This window comes from Stylophora pistillata, chromosome 1 (genome assembly GCF_964205215.1).
Source record: "Stylophora pistillata chromosome 1, jaStyPist1.2, whole genome shotgun sequence".
NCBI classification, from domain to species: domain Eukaryota; kingdom Metazoa; phylum Cnidaria; class Anthozoa; order Scleractinia; family Pocilloporidae; genus Stylophora; species Stylophora pistillata.
Genome location: NC_142519.1, coordinates 13479159 through 13503870, shown reverse-complemented (window position 1 = coordinate 13503870; position 24712 = coordinate 13479159). Strand labels below are relative to the sequence as shown.

Here is a 24712-nt window from a genome sequence, read left to right as displayed (position 1 = left end):
ACATGTCCTAAGTTTGGTGAGAAGGCGCAGGCAAACATTAATGTCAATATCAATTTTCCCTCCACTCAACTTATATCGAAGAATTAGCCGAGAAATTGTTGTTTTCAAATCCAAGGTGGTCTACCCTAGCTCTTGAAGCACTTCAGTAACACTGGCTGTAGGGTGATGGTTTTTGCTACAAAATCGTGCAGCTTTCCTCGAACCCTCTCAAGAGAAGATATGCCCTTTTGGAGATGATGGTCCCGAGCCTCACAAGCGTATTCCAGCTTTGGGCACCCTGTGGTCGTGTAGGCAATTTCTTTAACTTCCTTAGGACTGTTCTAGAGGTTCCTTTTCATCATTCCCAAGACCTTACGTGCTTTACCAGGAATAGATGAGGCAGCTTGGACCATTTCAAATCAGGCGTTATTCGAAGCGGGTACCCCAGATGTTACTTGGATAGGGCGGGAGCTCTTGCCATCACACACCACTGTCTGGGAGCGGTTTGTCTCAAACCTACTAAACAGGGGTCCACGAATGCCATAGTACTGTAGCTTGGTGAGGCGTTTGGGGGGAGCCTTATCAAATGCTTTACTAAAGTCCCAAACTGTAGCATGGACAGAACTGTTTTTCGGAAGTCTCGGCCAAATCATGGATTGTCAGAATCAGTTGTCTGACTGTAGATCGCTTTGCTCTGAAGCCGTGCTGCATGTCCGTGAGAATTGCGTGTTGTTCTGGGTGTGGTCATCAATAGGATGTGGATGATATGTTCAAGGACGTTTGATGAGATGCAGGTTAGTGAGATGGGTCTATAATTCGCGGGATCTGACTTTCCCCCATTCTTGTGCACAACACAAACATCAGCATGTTTCCATTTAGATGGTACACACCTGGTAGCGATGGAGGCTTCGTAAATATCTGCTGAAATAGGAACGATCTCCGCTGCATATGCCTTGAAGAATCACGGAGGTATCTCACCAGGGTCACTAGCTTTGTTTGGCTTCAAAGGTCATAGCTGCTTAATAACATGTTGGCTCGTAACAATGATAGCACTAATGCTTGGTTTCGGATTTGTACCGACGGCGGGAATATTAGTGGGATCTTCATTCGAAAACACACTGGAGAACTGATCGCTCAAAAGTTCCGATTTCAGATTTCAATCGCATATAATTCTTCCATCGACTTCGAAGTCAGTTAAACCGGAATCTTCATTCTTGAATTGCTTTATTAATGTATGACCAAAAGCGTTTTGGGTTTTTCTCAAACGCATCTCCGAGAAAATCTAGATCTAGATATGAGATGTGCTTTCCTTGCAGACTTCAAATTCTTTTGTACGCGTTTTCTGGCAGCACAGAATTCATTCCAGTGTGCGGGATTTCCTGATCTCTTTGTTTTGTTATAAAGCTGTTGTTTAGCTCTTGTCTGCCTTCTAAATGATCGGTTAAGCCAAAGCAGATTATGCCTCGAGCTGGTCATATTTTTTAGGTATACAAGTGCCCATTATATGGCGAATATTTCTTTCAAACTGATACGTCGCTCGAATTAAGTTCCTGAATTGCAGTTAAAACTTGTTGCTCGTGTTTTATACTATCAAAGGGGGTAAGTTTCTAAAGAAACTGTGGTGCTTCGTCGGTGGGGGTAACAAGGTAATTTGGTAAAATCAACTAAGTTGAAATTGTAAATTGGCCAACGTAACAAGTTAAAAAGCTGACGTTTCGAGCGTTAGCCCTTCGTCAGAGCAAAACGTCAGCTTTTAACTCTTTACAGTGGCCAATTTATAATTTCAACTTAATTGACATTACCAAATTACCTTTTATACGATCAGTCAACCTTTTTCAGTATGGATGTAAACTTTGCGTGTCACATTTCGTTTCGTAGACATAATATTTTTATAGTAGATGGCACAATATCATGATCAGTTATGCCATCAATGGCTTTGACTCCGCTGATGATGTCGTTATTGTTCGATAACATAATGTCCAGGGTGTTGTGCGTGTTACCTTGACGCCTAGTCGATTCTTTAACGAACTAATTTAGGTCGTGGTCGTCATACATCTCAAGGAGGTTTTAGGACGCCGGGAATAGGTTCTCTGGGTTGGGCGAGATAGTCAAATCAACGTACAGGGCATTAAAATCACTAGCGAGGATCACATTGTTTTTATGTGAAGTAGCTCTCATTTTCAGTTGTGATGTATTCAGCTTATCAAGGCTTTCTATATCGCAATTATTTGATCGGTAGTAAGATCCAAAATAAATGGATTTCGCATGTTTATTTCGTGCCAGCTGGCACTGGGACCAAATAATCTCACAGTCAGAGCGATTAGTCACTATGGGATGATTCTTTACGGCCTGGAAAACTCCACCATCTCGCTCATTGCTGTCCCTGCGTTTTCTGTGGGTCTTATGATTCTCAGGAAAGGTTTCACTGCTGTTAATGTCAGATTTCGACCAGGATTCATCGCCGAGAATAATATCAGGTTGCTGATCGTTTATCTCAACAGCGATGTCCGCTATTTTGTTATCTCCCCTTTGGCAGTTGACAACGAGGCATGTTAAATTCCCTCGCCTAGTTGGTTTCTCTTTGCTCCTATAAAGTTGGTTTGGCGGGGGGGGGGGGAATTCTGGTAGAGCCGATTTTTTTAGTCGTTCAAAGCAATTCGGTGAGTTAAATGAGCCCACTGAGCTGTGGAAGAATGAGTTTGAAATGTTCGGAAGATTGCACTATGGGCAAATCCATGCACGTGGGCGGTTTGCCAGGATGCTGAAAAAAGTAGGCGATATTTCACCACACTTCGATCGTATTTACATGGATCCACGTATTACATTGTTCGCACTGGATTCCGGCTTGATTCTTCTTAACCGGTTTAGAACAGATACCACTGTTCGGAAGCGAAACGGGAAATCCAAACAAACACTTTAATTGCAACACGGTAAACTGTCAGACTCACGGTAAACGACAATGACCATTAAACAAAACTGCTACTCGATAAACTAAAAACTTTCCAACTCCCTCTAAAAAATCGCACACGTCAAAATTAAAAGGTCCGCGTGATTTGCTTATGATATTATTAGCCTACGTAGTCCCAAAGCACGCGCACGCGAGTCGCACGCGCACATGTTCATTAACGTCTTCTTAACATTCCCCCTCCCCACACTGGGAGGTAGTCCTAGTGTGTTTCCAACTAAACAATTAACAGTTAATTCTAAGCGGAACCAGTTTGTTAATCGGTCTCATGACAGTCTTGACTCCATACGCAACTTTAGCTACACGGGTGTGGCCATCTCGTCCAGGATACACTTCAACAATCCGTTCTAATGGCCAACGTCCTCTTGGGGTATCGGGCTGAATTACAAGAACCACATCCTCAACTTTTAGGTCTCGGCACTCTGAAGTCCACTCTGGTCGACTGTTAAGGGCTGGAATAACTTCCTTCAGCCATCTCCTCCACACTCGTGAAATAATGTCTTGAACCTCTCGCCATCGTTGACGCGGATGCAAAGTAGTGGTTTCAACGGCCTCAGGAGCGAACTGTCCTCCCATTTGGCCGTGCAAGAAATGGTTAGGTGTCAATGGGACATCGTCTCGTGGATCTGAACTCTGATAAGTCAACAGACGGGAATTAAGAAGGGACTCCACCCCTGCGAACACTGTGATTAATTCCTCGTCGTTCACGTCCCGTTCTCCAACAACGGTGTACGTGGATTTGTTAGTAGCTTTCACCATTATTTCATGGGCTCCTCCAAAATGTGGGGCAGCCGGTGGATTGAATCTCCATGTCACTCCAAGTTCGACTGTCTTGTTCTGAAGATGTTTTCGGTCGAACTGGCGGACTAGTTTCTTTAACTAGCCCTCTGCGCCCACGAAATTTGTGCCTCTGTCGCTCGTCACGTCTTTATGAACTCCACGACGACTAGTAAAACGGGCGAAGGCATTTAAGAACGTGTCGGCATCCAGTCCCCAGACCATCTCTAAATGCACTGCTCGTGTTTCCAGGCAGGTAAAAAGGCACAACCACCTTTTCTGTCGTGGTTTTCCGCGTCCTTGAACAGTATAGAAAGGACCTGCAAAACCTACGGCTGTTTGGGCGAAGGGTCGGAAGCTGAAACGGAGCCTCATTTGCGGGAGTGGGGCCATAATCTGACAAGCTGGCTTGTTTCGTCTTGTCATACACTCGTTACATTCATGATCCCATTCGCGAATCTCCTCGCGTGCGGCGATAATTCAAAATCTCTCACTCAACTGGCAAAGAGTTAAGTTTACTCCAGCAGCGTGATTTCCTCTCTCGTGATAGTGCTTCACAATAAGTTTCGTCACCCAGTGTCCACGAGGTAGAATGATTGGAAATCTGGTATCATATAGAAGAAAACCGGCGAACTTTAATCGGCCATCACTGCGGATAACTCCACCGTCGTCGATGCACGGGTTAAGCTTTTTCAACTGGCTTTTCTCTAGTATCGGCTTCCCTGAGCTCAAAGCTGTGTAGTCGTCACAAAAAGTGTTGCGTTGTGCCAGGCGCACTATTTCTCCTTCAGCATCCTTTAATTCTTCGGGCAACAGTTTCATACTTTCATTCCTATTGTCTCTGTCGCGCATGTTTAAAACGCGTGTATAATATCATTGATTGCGAGAAGTAGCATTGCTATAGTGTTTTGAAACGTAAGTTCCTCGCCTTTTTCTTTAAAATTATCGTTTCTTATTCGCGTTACCATACTCTGAATGTATTGTGTGTTTCGCCGAATATTCAGTTCATTATAAATAATTGTTATGTTTAACGCGCGCGCTGTTCATGTTTAAGGTTGTGGGTGTGCTTCCTTCAAATTCATATATCGCACTTGTCACAATGTTTGTCGCGTACAAAGTTTCAATAAAGACGCGCAATCTATTTGTTCAGTAGTTCAGTTCAATTTCAACCAAGCTAATCAGTTATTGTAATCGCTAATCAGGTATTTGCCACAATGTTCGACAACTACGGAGGCAGTCAAGAGGTAACTTTTAAGTTAATTTCCAGGTTTTAATTTTCTATTTGTTTTGAACACTTGTAAGACCGAAGGCCGACGTACTCTCTTTGTATTTTAGATCTAATGATATACATGAAAAATTTCTCAGTTCTCATTGGTTAAGATGAATGCAGTTCTCTGTTAAATCAGTGCAGAAGAGAGTTAATTCAGTGCAGAAGAGGATTAATTCAGTGCAAAGAAAGAAACAAACCGGACATTCTGATTGGTCAAAATGATTGGTCATTCTCAAGGTCAATATCACTTGCAGGGTTTGAATAAATTATTTTTGCACGTGATGCGCGCGCTTATCTTCTGCGTAGTTATGAGAATTGAAGCTACCTCGTATTTTTTCATGTATATTATTAATAAATAATCACATGATTTTCTCCTGAAATTTGGAATAAATAGGCACTTGTCAATTTTTTCAAAGACCACAAATTGCACTCGATACAAATGAACAGATTCTAGATTCAGAATCGAGTGATCGACAGCAAATTAATTCTTTTGCCATAAAGCGCATCTTAACGGAAAATTAGAGCTTTAGAAACATTTCACAAGTCATTGTCAGCGACTTGGGCAATTTTTGTAACTTTTGAAAACACGCGTAATATTAATCCTTTATTTCACTCAGCCCCATTTAGTTACCCCTACAAAGTGGGGCTATAAATATTATGCAAGGTATTCAATGCATTTCGCCTTAATATTATGGTTCTCCGACATGGCAAATGTATTTAGGCAGCTCGTCTGCAAATTGAAAAAAATTCGTTCGTTGCAGTTATGGAAAGTTTTCGGTAACTTAATATTTCATACGGTCTTTATGTCACATTGTTCTAGGTGTGTCCCCCCTCAACAGAATCTAAGCTGCATGATGCTTGATTTGGCACAGAACTACAACGGTGATTATGGATTCCAAAGCGAGATGAAAATTTGCCGAAATGTTTCTAAAAAATACTTCACCATTCATAATCAGTAAACGTACATGTTACTGGTAAAGAGGCTTAATCTCGTTCAATCGTTCAATCAGCTGATGTATACTGACAGTTCAGTTAAGCTGGTCAGGTTTTCAAATATTCCCTCCGGCAACGTTCGAAGCTCGTTGTTATTGATGTCACTAAATTTGGAAAGAAAACATTTGCTGAGTTGTTCCATCTCAAGCATTTTGTAATTTCTTCTTCACTGAACAAACTTGTTTTACTTAGTTGTGATCGACTGCGCAAAAGCTGTATCCATCCAGTCATTATCCGAATGCATTTTTTACTAGTATTATTCTTTTATCTACTGTCAAGCCTGAAAAAAAATAGCATCATTTCCAAAAGTGATATTAAGACTCTGGTTTTACAAAATAGGACTTTGCCCGACTTCATTCGACCAAAGTCATGCCTCTTTTGTGAATTTAACATGTCGGCCGGAAGAACATCCCAAAATTAGTTTCTATAGAACTCCATCCACGATAATCAACAAAAGCAGAGACCTTTCGGACTCGAGTGATCGATGCCGTATTCTAAACGGCACTTCATGTCTGTAACTTAGAGAAATTTCGCAGGTGTCATTAGCGACACTTTACCAGTATTCAAGGACTTGTGAGGTGTGTGACGAGTCCTTTAAAACGAAACTTTAAGTGAGACTATAACAGAACAAAGAAACTGAGAAATAAGAAAAAAAGGGAAAAAAGCTGTTCTTGCAACAGCCCGCATGAGCAATTACGTCGGTAAACTGAAAGGACGAACACTCTACTGCTAAATTAAGTTCTCCATCGCCGAAAAAGATCCAATCGTTTAGCTGCACCCTAAAATACCCATTAGAAAACCTTAAAAGACAACAAAAGAAAAGGCCAAAGCTCCTTTTCGATTCCGTACCGGTGGTTTTATCAAATGCTGATTACTATGCTGTTAATGATAAGAAGAGTGCATGCGCGCTTTGAAAGAGAAAACTAAATTTGAAAGACGTCTGGAAGCTTGCTGTTATTGAAGCTCGTGGTAAGTTATATTCCATATTATTAAAGTTCTATTCTATATTATTATTGACGTGACAGCACTTAGCTCTTTAACCCTTTCACTGCCAAAATCTCATTACTAATTCTCCTTACTGTCTTCCATACAATTCTTATGATGTTACCTCAGAGAATTTGGTATTGGATCAACGGTTAATCCACTGATTGATATTTTTCTCATTACCTGTCTGCTTAACATTGTATTGATATTGTAAGGACAAACTCTATCTTGGTCACTTATGCAAGTTAAAGGAGCGGTACCTACTATAGGCCCTTTCTTCTCTAAACTCTCTCTTTACTTTATTAATTAAGTAACAGTCTTTAAGGAGCGCTAACCACTGTAGGTAGGGGAGACTCTGGTTTTACAAAATAGGACTTTCCCGACTTCATTTGACCAAAGTCATGCCTCTTTTGTGAATTTAACATGTCGGCCGGAAGAACATCCCAAAATTATTTTCTATAGAAATCCATCCACAATAATCAACAAAAGCAGAGACCTTTCAGACTCGAGTGATCGATGCCTTATTCTAAACGGCACTTCATGTCGGTAACTTAGAGAAATTTCGCATGTGTCATTAGCGACATTTTACCAGTATTCAAGGACTGGTGAGGTGTGTGACGAGTCCTTTTCAACAAAACTCTAAGTGAGACTTCTCACGATACACAAGTTTTCAACAGAAGTGTACGTGCCTTTCCCTACCCTTAACCTCTATCGTCCTCTGTATCTTATCTACCTCTCAATCCGTAACAAAGATATTATGGACTTCTCTTCTCATATTCACATTTATATGCTGATAGAGTCATTGAAAGATTTAAACGACAAAAGCCATTTAAATTAGTCCAAAAAGGGGTGAGACACAATTTTGTATCTCAATTTGTCCGAACTTTTCTTTCCAAAATCATGGAACTAAAAACATTTCTTTAACCTTAAAGTTGTTTTCTCTTTTTTAGGAGCGGTGGAAGATTTTCATCTTCACTTAGAGTTCAGTTATTTGTACATTTATTTTTAATACTAGATATATTGATCTGACTGGCCGGACTAGAACTAGAAGGAACCATGATTTTAAAATCAGACCAAGAGCTGCAACTATTTTTTAAACATTATGTTAATGTTAATGATTGGAACTCGTTACCTAATCCTGTTATGTCGACTCCCAGTTTAAATGTATTTAAAAATCGATTATTTAATTATCTTTATACTCATTTGTTTTGTATTATTTAGTATGATTTACTGTATTTAGACTTTATTGTATTATTTATTATAATTAACAATTATTCCATGAGCGCGCGTTGGATATGAGATGATAGATAGCCAACGAGGCGCGTAGCGCCGAGTTGGCTATAATCATCTCATATCCAACAAGAGCGAGTGGATTAATTGTTTTATTAAAAATGTTAAATTAAGTATAAAATTTTATTAAATTTTTAGTTCCCTTTTAATATTAAGCTGACACGTACGATGGCCATATTTGTAGATTATGGTATAAAGGCTGATATACCATAATGGCTAAGCCAATAAAAAGTCTTGAATTGCACTATCCAATGATCTAGTTTTTAATAATTTACTATATTTTCATTTTATTGTCAAGACATAGTAGTTCCTTCACTTTCTTTTTTATCTAGATGCGTGGTTATGCAGTTGTCATTTCTTTTTATTTTATTGTCTTCTAACTTGGAGAGCAGTTTTTACATGGGAATTCAGTTTCTCCCTATTGCTTTCCTTTACTTTCTGTACCTATTTATTGTTTATTATTCTTGTAAGTGGTAAAAAGCCTTATTAAACTTAAACTTAATCCCATACAATCCTCTGTAATTTTCGTCCGCCATTTTTAAAGGCCGCTGTGAATGAAATGTGATCGATGACTCGAATTCTGGTAATGAGAGCATATAGCTGTGAACAAATTTTTAACACCAGAAACTCTCATATGAATCGAACCGCCCCTATCAACTTAGCTATCATATCCGGCAGTAAACACTTAAAGGGGAAGAGAACTCCAAAGGAGCCCTTACATGGAAAATTGCAAAGAAGTCATTTCATTTTCGAATAAAAGTGTGCAAGACCAACACTTAACCAAATTATTTATACTTTTTACCAAAAAAACAAAAAAACACAACTACTCACAAAAGTTCCAATGACTTTAAGGTCTTGAATATTCCTGGATGAAGGCTGCTAAGTTTGTTGTTGGAAAGGTACCTGTGATATGATTGAAAAAGTTGTCAGACTACTATTCAAAAACGGAACGGCGTTCTTTGTTTTCTGTTATTAAGCAGTGTAAAAAAACCGGCTTTTTTTAGTTACAAACGCAGCTTATTAACTGCTTATTCAAAACTTATAAAGGAATCATTAGGTAACCCCAAGAGTTTGCTGCAATATCGTTTAGTTGCGGTATGGTGTAAAAAATCGGCTTCCTCTCATAATTTGGTTTTAAGTAACCCGTTATAGTTTCAAAACTCACATTGATATAAGATTCACATAACTATAGAAGTCATATTGATATAAGAGTCACTGGTTTATCAAAGATATATTTTCGTTAAAAACATTTCTTGCAGTGTAGACGTAAGAGCATTCACGATCATTGCACAGGATTGAACATAAATATTTTTGTGTCAACTATTTTCCAGAATTATTTCATTTCGTTTTCCTTGTTTCATATAGTTGCCCAGAAAATAATTAAGATATTAGGTAAACTCTGATATGCCGATTCCATAATTATGTGGATAAACTGTCTTTGGCTCGTGAAAACAAGAAAAAAAGGAAAAATTCGTGTTCTCGCAACATCCTCCATGGATTATTAAGGATACGGTAAACCTTTGCGTGTGTCATGAAAAGGTCATGAAATAATTGTGTGCACTCTTCGCCAAAAATAATTTTGTTTCAGCTTGATCCAGTCCGAAACCGAGTGGGGCGCGACAATTCCAAATGAACAATATTTCCCTGTGCGTACTAATCGCGTTTTAAATCTGACCGCACAAGTTAAATCTATGCACAATTTCAAATCTACATAAGTTTCTCATTTTAGTAAACTTTCTTTCCAGTGAAATTAATTTCAGAGAAACGTATCTCTAAAATCGCTGTATCCTCTATTCTTTAAGCAGCGTGTTTTCAAACTCTGTACGTTTGCACATCAATAATATTCCTGGATAAAGGCTGTTGAGTTTGTTGTTGTTGTCGATATACTTGTGACTTGATTAAAACAATTGTCAGACTAATTTTCAAAAGCTGAGAACAGCGCCCTTTGTTATCTATTATGAAGCGGTATGAAAACAACCTTCCTTTGAGTGGTCTTATGTACCCTTTCTCTAGAACTCTTACGCCGTTGTAAAAGAACGCCGAGATGTGAACGATAAGGAGCTGATTCAAAGTTATGATTAATTCTATAAGTTAAAACACGTATCTTGACGGGAAATAGGGCTTAAAGACATTTCACAAGTCTTTGGCTTGCAATTTCTGTAAATTTTGGAAACATTCGTGATATCAATCCTTTATTTCACTTGGCCCCATGCGATTACATCTACAAAGTGGAACAATAAATATTCAAGATATTCAATACATTCTGCCTTTATGGCTTCTTCGACATAGCCAATGTATCTAGGCAGTACGTCTGCAAATTGAAAAATACTCGATAGTTACAGCAATGGAAAGTTCTCGGTAACTTGATATTTAATAATGTCTTCACGTCATACGAGCCCGCAATGTACCCCCTCAACAACATAATCTGCGCCGTATGATGGTTGATTTGGTATCATCAAACTGCTACGGTGATCACAGGTTCCACATCGAAATTTGAATAAAGTCAAGTTCTTTTGTGAGGTTAATATGCTAGCCAGAAAAAAATTTACGTTTCTTTAGAGCCTTATCCACGATATTCAACAAAAGTAGAGACCTTTCAAACTTGAGTGATCAATGCCGTATTTTAAACGGCACATCATGTCGGTGAATTAGGGATTTGTGTTGTTGTTGTTATTGTTTTCTGTTGCATGCGGGAGGAGCATCGCGAAGTGCGTGTTTCAAGCTTATTTAGGTGTTTAGTAAATGAATGGAAACAATATGTTATCGTTAGCCATTCAGCAAGGATGTAAAAGCTAACTGATCATCTATTTTGTCAGCGACCTTACTTTACAAGTAGAGCATTTGTTGTCTTTTCTTACCGTAGGAAGATAGTCTATTTAACTCTGCAAAATATTTGTATTGAGCTGCAATTAATTTTGATCAAGATTCACACTCTCCTATCGTGGATTCGAGAAGGTAAACAAATGTTCAGTTTCTACGTACGGTGATAAGACCTCGCGGTAAAAGCTATTTACGCTTGATAATGAAGAAAGTAAGTTGATCTCCGTACAGGAATTTCCTGGAAATTAGCTTTCTTACATTTTCGATCCCTTTGAGTCTCGTTTTTAGGTTAATCCCCCTTTGAATTCTCGATCAGCACAAAAACTCTTTAAATTGGTTTTCAGCCCGTTTAACAGCTCTTCCCTTTAAGGTTAACCTTTCTTCTTCAAACTCTGTTACTTTATTGTTAAGTAACAGTCTTTAAAGGCTATTTTCTCTGTAGATCTCTTCTAAGTGTAATTCTGATTTCATTAATAAGTTCTCTATAACTTTCATATTGCCAAACGTGTTTCTAGATCTTAACTAAACATTTATGAAATGTTTAGGCAGACGGTCATTTTGCAAAACTCAACATCTCAAAAGAACATACTCTTTTTATTAGATCTGAGCTAGCCTTCCGTACTCTAACTTCGCTTTAATTAGAAAAGTGTACAAGACATAAAGGCGTAATCAACTCGAGAGTTAGAGGGATCTTGAATTTTCTTTTAACACTTTTTCCAGAAATTTTTCTGAGGTAAATGACAAAAAAGACGAAGAAAATCATGATTTCCATCAGTTCCTTGCAGTAAAAAGTCCACTGGTGACACAATTTTTGCAATCTTTGGCAAAACTAAATCCACAAGTTCTTCATCGTTCAGACAGTTCAGCAGTTCACTGACCCTTTGCTTCCTGGATTAAGGATTACTCTCGTCGTCTAGAAATTTTTCTGCGCATTGTCTTAATGAAACCCGTTTCCGAGAGGTTGACAAGCCATCCAGTTTGTGCTCCGGATAAAGACGAAGATGTTTGTTTAAATTCTTTTTGTTTTTCTAAAATTTTGCACAGTTTTGAAATGGACAATGAATTCGAATTACTGACTCGGCATGAAGCACATTTTCCTTTGCTCGATAAGACATCCAAACAAACAATAAAAATCACAATAAAAACAATTAGCCGGCAAAAGAAACAATACATATTTTAAAGTACTTAAAATGCTGAATATCGCCGCGTCGAAAAGCCCGCGATAATGGAACTGAATTCGAGAGAGCAACGAAGGCTCGATCAAAACTTCTTTAAAATTAGCACATATAAAAAATAAAATAAACACAAACACACCATTCCCAGAAACAAGGCAGCTTTAATACAAATAACATTTACTGTTGATAAAGCGAATGCCCGATCCAGTACATTTGTAAGCAGAAGTAAGAAATAAAAAAGCAAACTTCATACAATGCATGAGTACATCGAGCTTACGTTTGGATTGTCTGCAATGTTCATCGCGAAAAGCTGTCAAAGTATTTAATCACGCAGACACGGAGTTTCTCACGGCAGTAGCTGCATTGTTAAGACTGCCGATGACAAGTCTTCTCAGTTGTCAAAGTGCGAAAGTAGTTAGCTACATCGACCTCGCATCACGCCGACCGGCCCCATGAAAACAGATTGAATTGGTGCGCGCGTTGGTTGATGGGATACGGTATTAAAATTTCTTTCCCCAGGCCCCCGCAATGACGTCACAGATCACCTGGTAGAGAAGTGCTCATTAACGATCTTCGCTTTCTTGTAATCAGATGTTTCGATTTCCCCATCTGATGACCTAATTCCAAGTATAGGCTGCGCGGCAGAGAACTGTAAGCAGCTTTTTAGACCAACTTCCAGTATGACTTGCAATCTTTTACTTCGTCAAAAAGATCGATGTAGAACTTGCATTTAGCAACTCTAACATCGCGCGTAACCCTACTTCTTAATGAGCAATATTTAGCCCACAGTTCTTGATTTTTGGATTGTTTTGCTTTAAGAAGAGTGTTAAATATTGATATTGCGACGTTTAATCCAGAGTTTCCCGAGTATGACTTGAAATCTATCAAAGAATAGAGAATCTGAAGGTGGTCTATAAACAGGTCCTACAATGAAAACGGACGAGTTTACCAGAATTTTAAGCCATATAGCCTCAGTGTCCTTCGATTCCAAGGATTCGATTCCAAGCCTTGTTGAGCATATATGATTGGCGATGTAGAATAAACATCCACCACCGATGGTGTTAGCGTCTCTGTCCCTTCGGATAATCTTGTAGTTATCAATCTCGAGTTGTCGATTGGAAATTTTCCGATCCAAGTGAGTTTCAGTAATTGCAAGAATGTCAAAACGGCAGCCGTGTGCTGCAATATTTTTATCTCGTCCACCTTATTCCTAAGGATGCGGATATAGATGTGTGCTACACTCATGTTTAATTCCTGGTGAACAGCCCTTGCGAGGTCCTGCAGATAATAGCCAGTTTGGTCAATCACGCCTTGCCATCCGGGGTTGGTTTCAACATCGCCCGAAAGAAGGAAAAGCTGCTTGATCGCCATCGTATTAGCGTAATATGAAATTCGGCTATTAGAGAACTTACGCTTGCACTTGCTATTGTTTAAGATGGCAAAATGATGGAACAATGAATTAGCAGGTTTAAACAATGTAGGTTTAAACAATGTAGGGCACATTACCATATCATCTACCAAGATGCAAATTTCAATCTCAACGTTTCTCAAGCGCCAGTGACGAGAGCAAAGTTCTTCTAAATTATTAAAACCGCTTTCCTTTCCAGAGTCCGGCTTGCACAAAATGATTGTAGGGTCAGTCACCGATAAGTTAAGTGTGTTGCCAGACGAGCATTCATCACATCGTCTACCAAAATGCAGGTTTCAATCACAACGTATCTCATACACCAGCAGTGAAGAGAGCTAAGTTCTTAAAAACTATTAAAACCATTTTCCCTTCCAGAACTCAGCTTGCCCTAAATAATTGTGGGTTTAGTTTCCAATAAGTTAGGTGTGTTGCAAGACGAGTATTCATCCACAGTCAGCCAGCCATAGCAAAAACACGGAGGCCAATATTGCGTGGCAGACCGCCATGATTACACCTGCCTGTATGCAGGTTCAGTAAGCAGTGACAACAGCAGTGCAGTAAGCAGTAAGCAGTAAGCAGTGCAGTAAGGAGTGCCAAAAAAACCTGGCTCTCTTTGTGTGGTCTAGTGTACCCATTGCAAGCTGAGTTTGAAAACTCAACGCTCTAGTAGCATGACAAATGCAGTTTACAAGCACCACATTTCAACTTAGAAGTAAAGTAAAGTCATCACCCTTTTTTTATCTGTTACGAGAACCACCATGCCATTGGGGATTTTTTAGAGTTGTTGTATTCTAGAATGTATTTGTTTCCTTTTTATCACCCATTAGAATAAGATGCACTGCGCAGTGAATACTCTGTGTATTTGCACCCTGTTTACAACGTCAAGTCTCCGCCACCTTTCTGCTAATCGTGCGAATCTAATGTGGCCAAAGTCAAAGGATTTTAGACGAAGGACCTCCTCTAATGGTATACAGCCTTCATATTTTCCTGATTTTTCTTTATTATTTCATTGAATGCCTATTCTATTTCAATAAACTGTTCAGCAATATATGAATATCCTAACCAAGTACTAAGTATCCTTCATTCTTAGTTTTCTTTAGAGAGGAGATAAGATACGACCACCTTTTCGAGTTAGATGGAGGCTTTTTATATTTTTATGAGCACACGCTTGTCTCATCGAATTATTTTGAAGCCATGATGATCTTAATCGCTTTATTAGTTTCTCGGCCTCGGATATTGCACTTCTAGTGTTTATACTGGTTAGCTGAACTCACTCAGGTGTTGCTGGCTGAATTCAATATCTCAATTCAGCATTTCCCTCGCTAAGTTTCAAAAGACAAAACACTTGTCCAAACTGTGTACAATTTCCAGTACTCGGAGAGTAAAGAAGAGTTGTGTTCGAGAAACTACAATGATCTCTGTTAGGGTTCGAACCCCAACCTCTCGATCGCATGTCCAACGCGCCAGACGCCGGCTATAGTAATGATAAGGCCACAATATATCGTGTAAATATTTGTTGATTTTCCCCTTTTATATTGTATAATTATAAAAATGCCTACCAACTGTTTACAATTATTATCAATAAAGAGCTGTCAGGCAATTACTCAAAAACTCAGCGCGAGCAAACCTTCACATTCAATAAAGGGAGGAGCAGCGCCATCCCCTCCCGCGGCTTACATGTACGATTAGTCCACATTAGATATTATGATACATGGCAGTTTTTATTCTTTCCGTTAGTCGAACGTGATACGTTATACTGTTTAATCTTCTCAGTGTATTGGCCCTTTAGTTGCAACCCACGATTAGTTACGGCTCTTGAACGTCTCTGCCAACCTCTGTACCAGCTGAGTGAACCGTAAAATGTTCCAAGTGCAAACAAGATAAAGCCATAAGGTTTACCATGCATAACTTTATTAGACGGTTTCCCAATTAATCAAGTTTCATGTTATTGTTGTTAAAAATAATAATGAAAAAGATGCAGAAAGAGAACAAAAAGTCTTAAACAAACACTTCACCCAACCAATCAGGGTTTTGAAAAAAGGAACTTTCCTAATTGTGGAAACAGCCCGCAATTTTGTCCCAGAAAGGTGAAATATATATCGCACTACGTATCGCGATGTTTGTCGCGTTCAACGTTTCATTAAAGACGCGTAATCTTTTTTTTCCAGGCGTTCAATTCAGTTTCAGCCAAGTTAACCAGTTATTGTAACTACTAATCATGTATTTGCCACAACGTTTCGGAGGCATTCAAGAAGTAACTTTTCAGTTAATTTCCAGAGTTTAATTTCAGTTTGTTTTGAACCCTTTTAGGGCTTGGTATTTTAGATGAAAAAAAAACTGTTAAAAAAAAACACTATGCAAAAATACATTAAAAATCAAGAAATTATGCCAAAATTGTTTACACTACTTAGTTTTTCAATCACTGTGGGTCATCTGTATCGTTATGCTGCTTACATTACAGTGGTAACTTCTAAGGCTGTATTTAATGAAGAGTGATTATTTTCCCAGCTGTAGGTGCGAGTTACATGTGCGTAACATTTGGTTCTCAACAAGATAGAAATATTTAGCAAAGCAGGAAATAAATTTCTATAGAAAATGAAAGGGATCTCGCACCTTCATTGTGCCTTCACGTTTCCTGGAACCATGGTTGAAGGAGTCAGATTTGAAAATTTAGTTATTAGCCCTTACAAGGCACGAAACGTGCTAGATAAGAGGGCAACCAAAAAATTTTGCATTGCAAGTTTTTTCGAAACCAGGCCCCGTAATCTTTACATTAAGAGTGGCACAGGAGCACGAGGAATGATAGATAGATTGATAGATAGACAGTAATCACTCTTTTATTCCCCACTTTGCTCCCGTGCTGCCCTCATTTGTTAAGAAGACAATGTGGAATAAGCCATTGAGACCTCTAATGAAAATTTTCAATATTCAAACGTGTGTGCACACTGTTAATTGCGAGAGGTAACATTCCCAAGGTGCTGTGAAATAACTTTTTACTCGGCTGTTGCTACTAAAAGCCTCATCCATCAGTGTAGTATGCAACAGAAATTCTCCGCAAACACAAGCAGATAAGTCCTGGATAAATAGTTGGGGAGGGAGAGGGAGTGGGGATGGCGTTGTGTGTTCTTATCGCAACAGTTATACATGGTCTTCATTGTAGTAACCTAGATCTAAATCGAGACATTTGCGATCTCCATGTTACTACTTTGATAAAATTAAGTTGGGCTTAAAAATCTCAGTATTGAACATTTTACATAGCTTAGCCAACGTACACTCGCCAATTTAATTATGTAAGTTGTTCACCACATTCTTTCCAATGATCGTTTCTTATTCGCGTTTCCATACTCCAGATGCATTGTGAAGTCACTGCACCCGAATACTAGGAGAGAAAACAAATGTTAAAAACGAAGTATGGTGGTACGCGCCGGCGTCTGTGAGCATACTTGGATCAACTAGAACAGGCGCCGTTAACAAGAAGCAACGATGTCCACGCGCTAGAGAAGTTCGCTGACCCTGTTGGAATCGCAGTGATAAAGTTACAGGCTGAAAAAAAGACGGCGAGTTAGGAGATGGAACTCTTTACAGCTTGCGGGTTAAAAAGCTGCCCGATCATCAACTAAAGAACTTCAGTCGCTGGTTCAATGAACGCGCCAGACAAAGATCAGTCATAGCTTTCATAGAATGGTTGAAAGACGAACACAGATTCAGAATATAAGAAGCGGAACTGGTAAACGGGATTGAGTCAAACTGTCGAGCACGTTGGACTACCGAGAGTATCTAGATACCACGAACAGAACACGATGCGAAATTTGCATGCTGTTGCAATGGGGAAAGTGGCGCGTAGTACGAAGCGTCCATGTTCTATCTGTTACAGATTCGATCACGGGGTATGGGACTGCAAGGAGTTTTACAACAGAGGAGTGGATGACCACTGGAAGATCGAGAAAGAAAGAAAGCTGTGTTTTCGTTGCGTACCCTCTGATCATAAGGGGAAAGACTGCCCAAAGGCCTGCAAGGGTGGAATACATGGTTGCTCTAAAAATCACCACAACCTTCTTCACGGAGGTGAAGTTTTTGTCAGAGACCGGACCGATGAGAAAGTTGCCTTATGTTGACGATTGCAAACGCCCAGATTTTCCATGGGAGGGAGCGCCCGCTGTGATCCTGACCAGCTGTAATGTAAAAACACTGACTGAATCTTATTCTTCACAAACTGTCCCTGTGTGGATGTAGGTCAATGGTAGAAAAAATACAAGTAAACGCCATTATAGACGACACATCGAGCGAAACTTTCCTAAACGAAGAGGTTGCTGGGATACTGGGACAAGCCATAAAGTATTGGTAAAAGCTGCTTCGAAAGCCACTTACGCCGTTGAAGGGAAACGAGATGTAAACGATGAGAAGCTGATTACTGTGTTCTCTGGTCTGGAGTCCTTTTTAGCTTCCCGTCCGTCTACTTATCCACGAGACGATGTTCCACTGACATCTAATTTCTTGCACGAACAAATGGGGGAAGAGTTGCTGAGTCCGTTGAAACTACTAATTTGCATCAGCATTATTTCGCGAGTGTGGAGGAGATGGCTCATGGAGTTCGTTCGAGCCCTTACTTAAAAGCCGACCAAACTGGACCTCAGAATGCCGAGACCTACAAGTTGAGGATGCAGTTCTTTTGATTCAGCCCAATACTCCAAGAGGACGTTTGCCATAAGGAAGGATTGTTGAAATGCATCCTGGACGAGATGGCCACACCCGTGTAGCTAAAGTTGCGTGTGGTGCCTAGACTTTTTTGAGACTAATAACAAACTGGTTCAGCTTGGAAATAATTGTCAATTACTTCTTAAGAAACCCACCAAGACTACCTCCCAGTGTGGGGGGTGGGAAATGTTACAGAAACAGTCACTGAGCTTGTGTGCGTCCTTTGAAAATTCGTAATTTCTAAAAAATTTCGTCGCCAAGTCATGCGGACGATTTTCGCGTGTGTAAGTTGTAGGGAGCTAAGAGTTGTGATTTTTTCGTGAATCCCAATTTTTTATCATGTTATCATGTTATAGTTTTATTTTTCACTCAATTAAACATGCCGTTCTTAAGAGATTTCCGTTTCCGCTTCCAAACAGATCTATTGCTCAGGGTTGCACAAATTTTGAAATGCTGAAACTTTAGATTTTGAGCTTATGCGCTTTGTAATTTCGTAAATTTCGTAAGCAAGTCAAACGGCCGATTTTCTCGTGTGCAAGTTCACTTTAGGATCAGAAATAACAACCGACACGCCACTTTCCTTCGTCGAATATGAGCAGCAGAATCACTCAAACGATTAATAACAGGATACCGCAAAGGTAAAACTTCCTCAGCCTGATAAAGTATTCTTTGGTCCATCGTTTCCAAAAATGTCCTATGAGTTTGCTGAGGTGTCGCGCCTTTCGTTGTAGTTTGGAGGCGCAATCTTCATGGTCGCTAAGCTCTGTCCTATCAGGAAGAGTGTTCAGGCGTCTCCCAATCACCAAGTGCGATGGCGTTAATGACTCTTCCGTGACTTCGGGGTAGATGTACGTAAGGGGTCGTGAGTTGAGCACTCCCTCTACTTCAATTAAGACTGTAAGAAGTTCTTTGTAAGACAGCTGCGCCTTTCCAAGCACCGTGCAAAAGCTTCTCTTGACTAGCTAGATCATACACTCATAATATCCTCCCCACCGTGGCGCTTTCACTAGTATGAAGTTGCAAGTGATGTTTTTGGTGGTGGTAAAATCTTGGGCTTTCATGTCTCTGAATAGCTGGGTAAGGTCTTTGTTGGCTCCCTTGAACGTTTTGGCGTTGACAGATGTTATGGAGGCTGGTATTCCTCGTCCTCCAACAAATCGTTGAAGGCCTCCAATGAACGCTTCTGAGGATAAGTCTGGGAGAGGTTCCAGGTGCATCACTCTGGACGTAGCACATGTAAACAGGCAGATGTAAGTTCTGGCTGTGCCTCTGGTAGTCTTCGTAAATAACAGGTCGGCGAAATCAACTCCCACGTGCGTGAACGCAGGGATATCGGTGACCCTTGTTTCGGGTAGATCAGTTCCTTTGGGGGCCCTGTAAGGCAAACCTGGTTTCTTACAGATAACACACTGATGAGGCGTTTTCTTGACAAGTTGTCTGCCCTTGGGAACCCGGCTTTCACTTCTCAGTTGTACGAGAGTTACAGTTCTTACTCCTCCCTGATTCAGCTTTCTGTGACAGGGTTACACGATCAGTCTTCTCACGTGATTTCGTCTTGTTAAAAGAATAGGGTAACGCGCTGCGATGTCCAGTGGAGCGTTCCCCAGACTGCCTTTGCACCTCAGAATGTTACCATCTTGGCTAAACAAACCGAGTAGTTGCTTTAGATTCTCAAAATTCTTTTCATGCTTCATAGGTTCCTGTATTTCGCGAATCCATAAGCTCTTTACTTCACTGATCTCTTCTACCGTCAGGGTTGGTTTTTTGTTATGCGGTTCTCTTCTCCGGTTTCTCGCTGCCTTTAAACTTCTGATAAACTTTAGGATGAGAGCGGTGACTCTGAATAGTTTCGTCGCATTGCTGAACTGTTCGAAGTCATTTGCTTCACTCAACTTTATGGTCTTGATACGCATAGGCTCTTTGGTCAGAATAACTGTAATTGTAGCTGCATGTGCCACATTCTCTGAGTTACAGGTTCTCTTTCTTTAAATTCTCTGAAACATTCTTCCGTAAGCTCTTCGCCACTGACTGCAGTTCAATTCGCTATCTTTAATTTCACGGCCCACGGAAAGGCGGACATCATCGGAAATTTTGGTCATAACTACGGGCTGAACCACTTCCACTTTCTTCTTTATCTTTCCGAGACAACACACTCTCTATTTCGATAAATAGATAGTTTATCTATATAACTTTACAACCCAAAAGCTGAATTGCGTCATATTTACATGGTAAAAAAATATATGTATAAATCCCTACATAATTAAGGGGATTAAAACTACATCTACAAACTATTAAAGTATAGAGTCAGAAATCTTGCATCTTAAGCGATGAAACTTTTACGAAATCTCAGTCTTGAAAACCGGGTTCAACATGCGTGACTTCTTGAGGTTATAACACTTGGTATTTTGTGGGGGGAGTAAATTCTTAAGCTTACTGTCTTTGTTTTCCAAAATGTTTTTAAAAAGTTTGTCCGTCAGGGCTCGTCTTCTGCCTGACAGAGTTACAAGTCCTGCCTTAACCAGCGCTTCGTCATAAGGAAAACATGGAAAAATAATACGCATCGTCCTGCTTTGCACTGCCTCTAACTCACGAGAAAGATACACGGGTAGACTATCATGACAGACTGGGCAGGCATATTCAGTAATAGGGCAAATGCAGCTACGACAGAACTGCACTAATTCCTCAGAACCTAGACCTCAGCGCTTTAACTGAGAGAGACCAAGCGTTTCCTAGCCTTCTTAACAGCTTCGGAAATATGATGGTACCATTTTAAGTCGCTCGAAACATTTACACCAAGGATCTTAGCATACGAAACAATATCAATTTGCTTGTCAATAATAAGAATAGGACAGAGATCAAGAGTCTCCTTTGTACTTTGGGGGACCTCCACCGGTACATCACGCCACTCTGAAAAACAATTTTGACCAAGTTCCACTCGCTGCTTTCGGCAACGCAGGAAGTCAGTTGAGTTCAGGTACTCTTACAATCTTGATGTTGTACTGGAAGCTGTACTCCTTGATGGTATCAATCGCCTTCCCTACCTCATCAACTTTTGCACTCACTTGGGAAAGACGAGCACTTAACCGCCTGAGCTCTGCTTCTGCTCTAGTTTGGACTGGCTGAAGATCTGCTTGCTCAGTTGTGGGAGATCGTTGGTCTCTCTCAGCCTGTGCTGCTGCTGATGTTGACTCGTCACCATCTTTGTTAGCTAACTGCGATTTGAGATTCTTGATCTCTTCAGCGAGATCTTCAATTTGAGCTTTAGGCTCTGGATTGTTCTTCTTTAACGATGAATAAGAGTCAGTCGGCATGTTGATGATTGAAAATTTGACAATTACTGAAGAAAATAGTATACAATACACGAAGAAAATGTTGAAAAAGTTGAAGCTAGGACGGAGCTGCAAACCATGCGTCCATCTTGGTCGCTCACCACTGACCATATTGTTAAACGTGTTTTAGTTTTGTTAGATGTTAATTGAACATTTATGAAAATTTTAGGAAGAAAATCATTTTGCAAAGAACCAATATCTCAAAGGAACGTACTTTTTCCATTAGATCTGAGCTAGCCTTTCCCACTGTAAGAGTGTTTTAGAAAAGCGTACAACGCATAAAGTCGTAATCAGCTTGAGAGTTAGAAGAATCTTAAATTTTCTTCTCACACTTTTACTAGAACTTTTTCCATAGTTAATGTACCTCAAACAAAGAACAACATAAAAGAGCATATAATTGTAAACAAATTCACGTGGTGAAAATCGCCGAAGCTGATTTAAACGAATCTACCCAAAAGGCATCCTTTCCCGAAAAATGGACAACACGTACAATCTGCGTTATCTTTCTAAGGAAAAACGCCTTTTAAACACGGAATTGGCCTGAGGCAACTGGTCGTACATATATTGCATTGTGAGCTGTCGTTCAGAAATGTAACCGGAGAATTTCTGTAAGGAAAAGCACCTCTCGATGAAAAAGGCCTTTTAAATTTTTATCGGCGTCATCTGTGATATATCACTGTACAGTCGCACGGAAACGTGGAAATCTACTTGTTCATTATGATTTCGATAAGTTCAGTGACCCTGTTCCTTTTTATAGCCAATCTCGTTGAATTTTTATCGAGGGAACCAGAGAGTGCTCTTTGTAATTTCTGCATCAAATATGTTTGGTGATAGGTCTTTTTTAACCACCTGTGATAAATGATTTCAGGTGCAGATCAGTAATAACAAAGTCATAAAATATTGAGGTTTATGAAATCGATCTAATTGCCATTTACTTGCTATTTGTTTACTATTTTCCTCGCTACTTTCCACTAAGTATATTTGCTAACAGGGCAACGTTTCACCTAAACTGAAAGGCACACCACCTGTTATATCAGTTCCCTCAATCTGATCAGCCAGTATTTTCTAATCAATTAGGTACTAAAGTCTATAGTGAAACAACTCTGATAGAGCACTTACATAGAATCGCTCATTGTATATATTTGCGTATAAAAGAGCCCGTGGCTTAAATTTCAGCTGTAGATATCTATAACTTACAGAACAAAACGAAAAAGAAAAAGAAACAAAAACACGACCAATCACAAAATTTTCAAGGACTTTAAGTTCTTGAATATTCCCAGCTGAAGGCTGCTGAGTTTGTTGTTGTAGATGTACCTGTGATTTGATCGCAAATGCAAACTGCACTCTTTGTTATCTGTTATGAAGCAGTTAAAAAAAAAATAAGCCTGCTTCCCATTTTTGGTGTCCGGAACCTTTAGCAATCTGCGTTTAAAACTTAACGTCTTGGAGGCATGACAAATGCAGCCTATAAGCAGCGCAGTCGGAACTTAGAAAAGAATCCCCAGTACCGCTAACGACTCCTCGCAGATATTGTTGACTCCTCAGTAATTTCAATTCAACTATTTTAAAAGATTTATTTTAGTTAGAACGCATTTTTTATACGACTAAGTCGCCCGATCACTAGGCATTATTCATATTCTTTCTGCACAATTATTTACAAGAGGTTAATTTGACCAACGTAGTTATTCCATTTGCGCTTGTTGGTTACGTGACCAATCGTAGTCTAGTCGGCGCTAAGCGCGTCTTTCCCATTTACCGTCTCATATCTAATGCACGCGCAAGGTATCTACATAGATAGCTGTTAACTATACGCATAACTGCAGGTAAGTTATATGATGTGCGAGTTGTAATAAACTGCAACTTTAAATTCAGTTCAGCCGCAATTCAAGTTTGTCGCTTATCCGAGTCTTCCTTATCGGTATTAATGTCCGTCAAGAAAGCGGAACGATAGCCGCGCAAGGGAAAACCTCTACCTTTTTAGCAACTCTTACGCTTCTCTCCCACTCTCCAAACCATCCACGTGCACGTGCATCCACACTTCGACATTTGCTTAATAACCATCAAACATTTGCCCGTGCAGCAAAGTGTTAAATGAATATTTTTATATTAAACAGAACTAGGATTCCAATCTAACGCAATGTTGACGGATGGTTATACATTCTCCATGTACCGCATCATGATGGACAAAATTTGTTTGAAGTATTCAATTGTAACTCAGACGTAACTATCCCTTACTTGGTAGAGCTCAAAGTTTAAGTTATATTCTCCTAAGTTGAAAGAATAACTTCAATAATCTCTGCAGTAGGACTGGAACCCGCACCCCTCGATCCCAGGTCCTTTACGTCTTGTAGTCTAACGCGATATTTCTAATTGTATTGCATCGTAGTTACAATCCTCGATAAGTGTCCAAGACGTCTCTGCCAACCTCTTAGTGATATCAAGTTACTATTCGATAGAGTTTCATTTTCGTTAAAGAGCATTTTTTTACGCCACTTAGTTGTCCACTCATTGTGAGCCATTCATTTCTTCCCACATTTTAGGTTACATTGGTAACTTCTAAAGATGTATCTACTGAAGGGTAATTATTTTCCCAGCCGTAGGCACCTTTGCGTAACATTTCAGTTTCAACAGGATGAGAATATTTAGCAAAGCAGTAGATCAATTCCGAAAAAAAATTATTGCGATCTCACGCCTCCTTTGGACAGGTGTATTTGCGTACTGGAAACTGTGTCTAGGTCATTGAACCTTCATGTTTCCCAGGTCCATGAATGAAGGAATCACATTCAGTTAAGGGAATCACATTCAGTTAAGGGAATCACATTTAAAGGATGCACAACTTACTCTCTGAGAGAGTTTGAAAGAGTTTGAAACTGTTTGAAGCCTCCTGGAAGCGCCATAAAGTGAAATAAATTGTATTGTAGTTGCATTCTCCTTCAATGCACTGTTGAGAATTCATGGAGGCATATTTCAAAACGGCGAAAGTAAGTATGGGAATCTCGATTGTACAATACCGTTCAAGGATTGGCT

The 24712-nt window shown here is 39.7% G+C and overlaps 1 protein-coding gene and 1 pseudogene across 2 annotated transcripts in view; one reads left to right on the top strand and one right to left on the bottom strand.

Moving 5' to 3' along the window:
- LOC148741295 (anoctamin-4-like) overlaps window positions 1-24712 on the top strand; it is a 223507-nt pseudogene that overhangs the window by 80973 nt on the left and 117822 nt on the right. The gene's annotated exons all lie outside the window — the stretch shown is intronic.
- Window positions 1-24712, bottom strand: part of LOC148741301 (uncharacterized) — a 30424-nt gene that overhangs the window by 4326 nt on the left and 1386 nt on the right. Inside the window, exon 3 of the mRNA XM_088732314.1 lies at window positions 9090-9161. Within this exon, the coding sequence (XP_088588440.1) occupies window positions 9090-9161 (72 nt within the window). The remainder of the gene's footprint in view (window positions 1-9089; window positions 9162-24712) is intronic.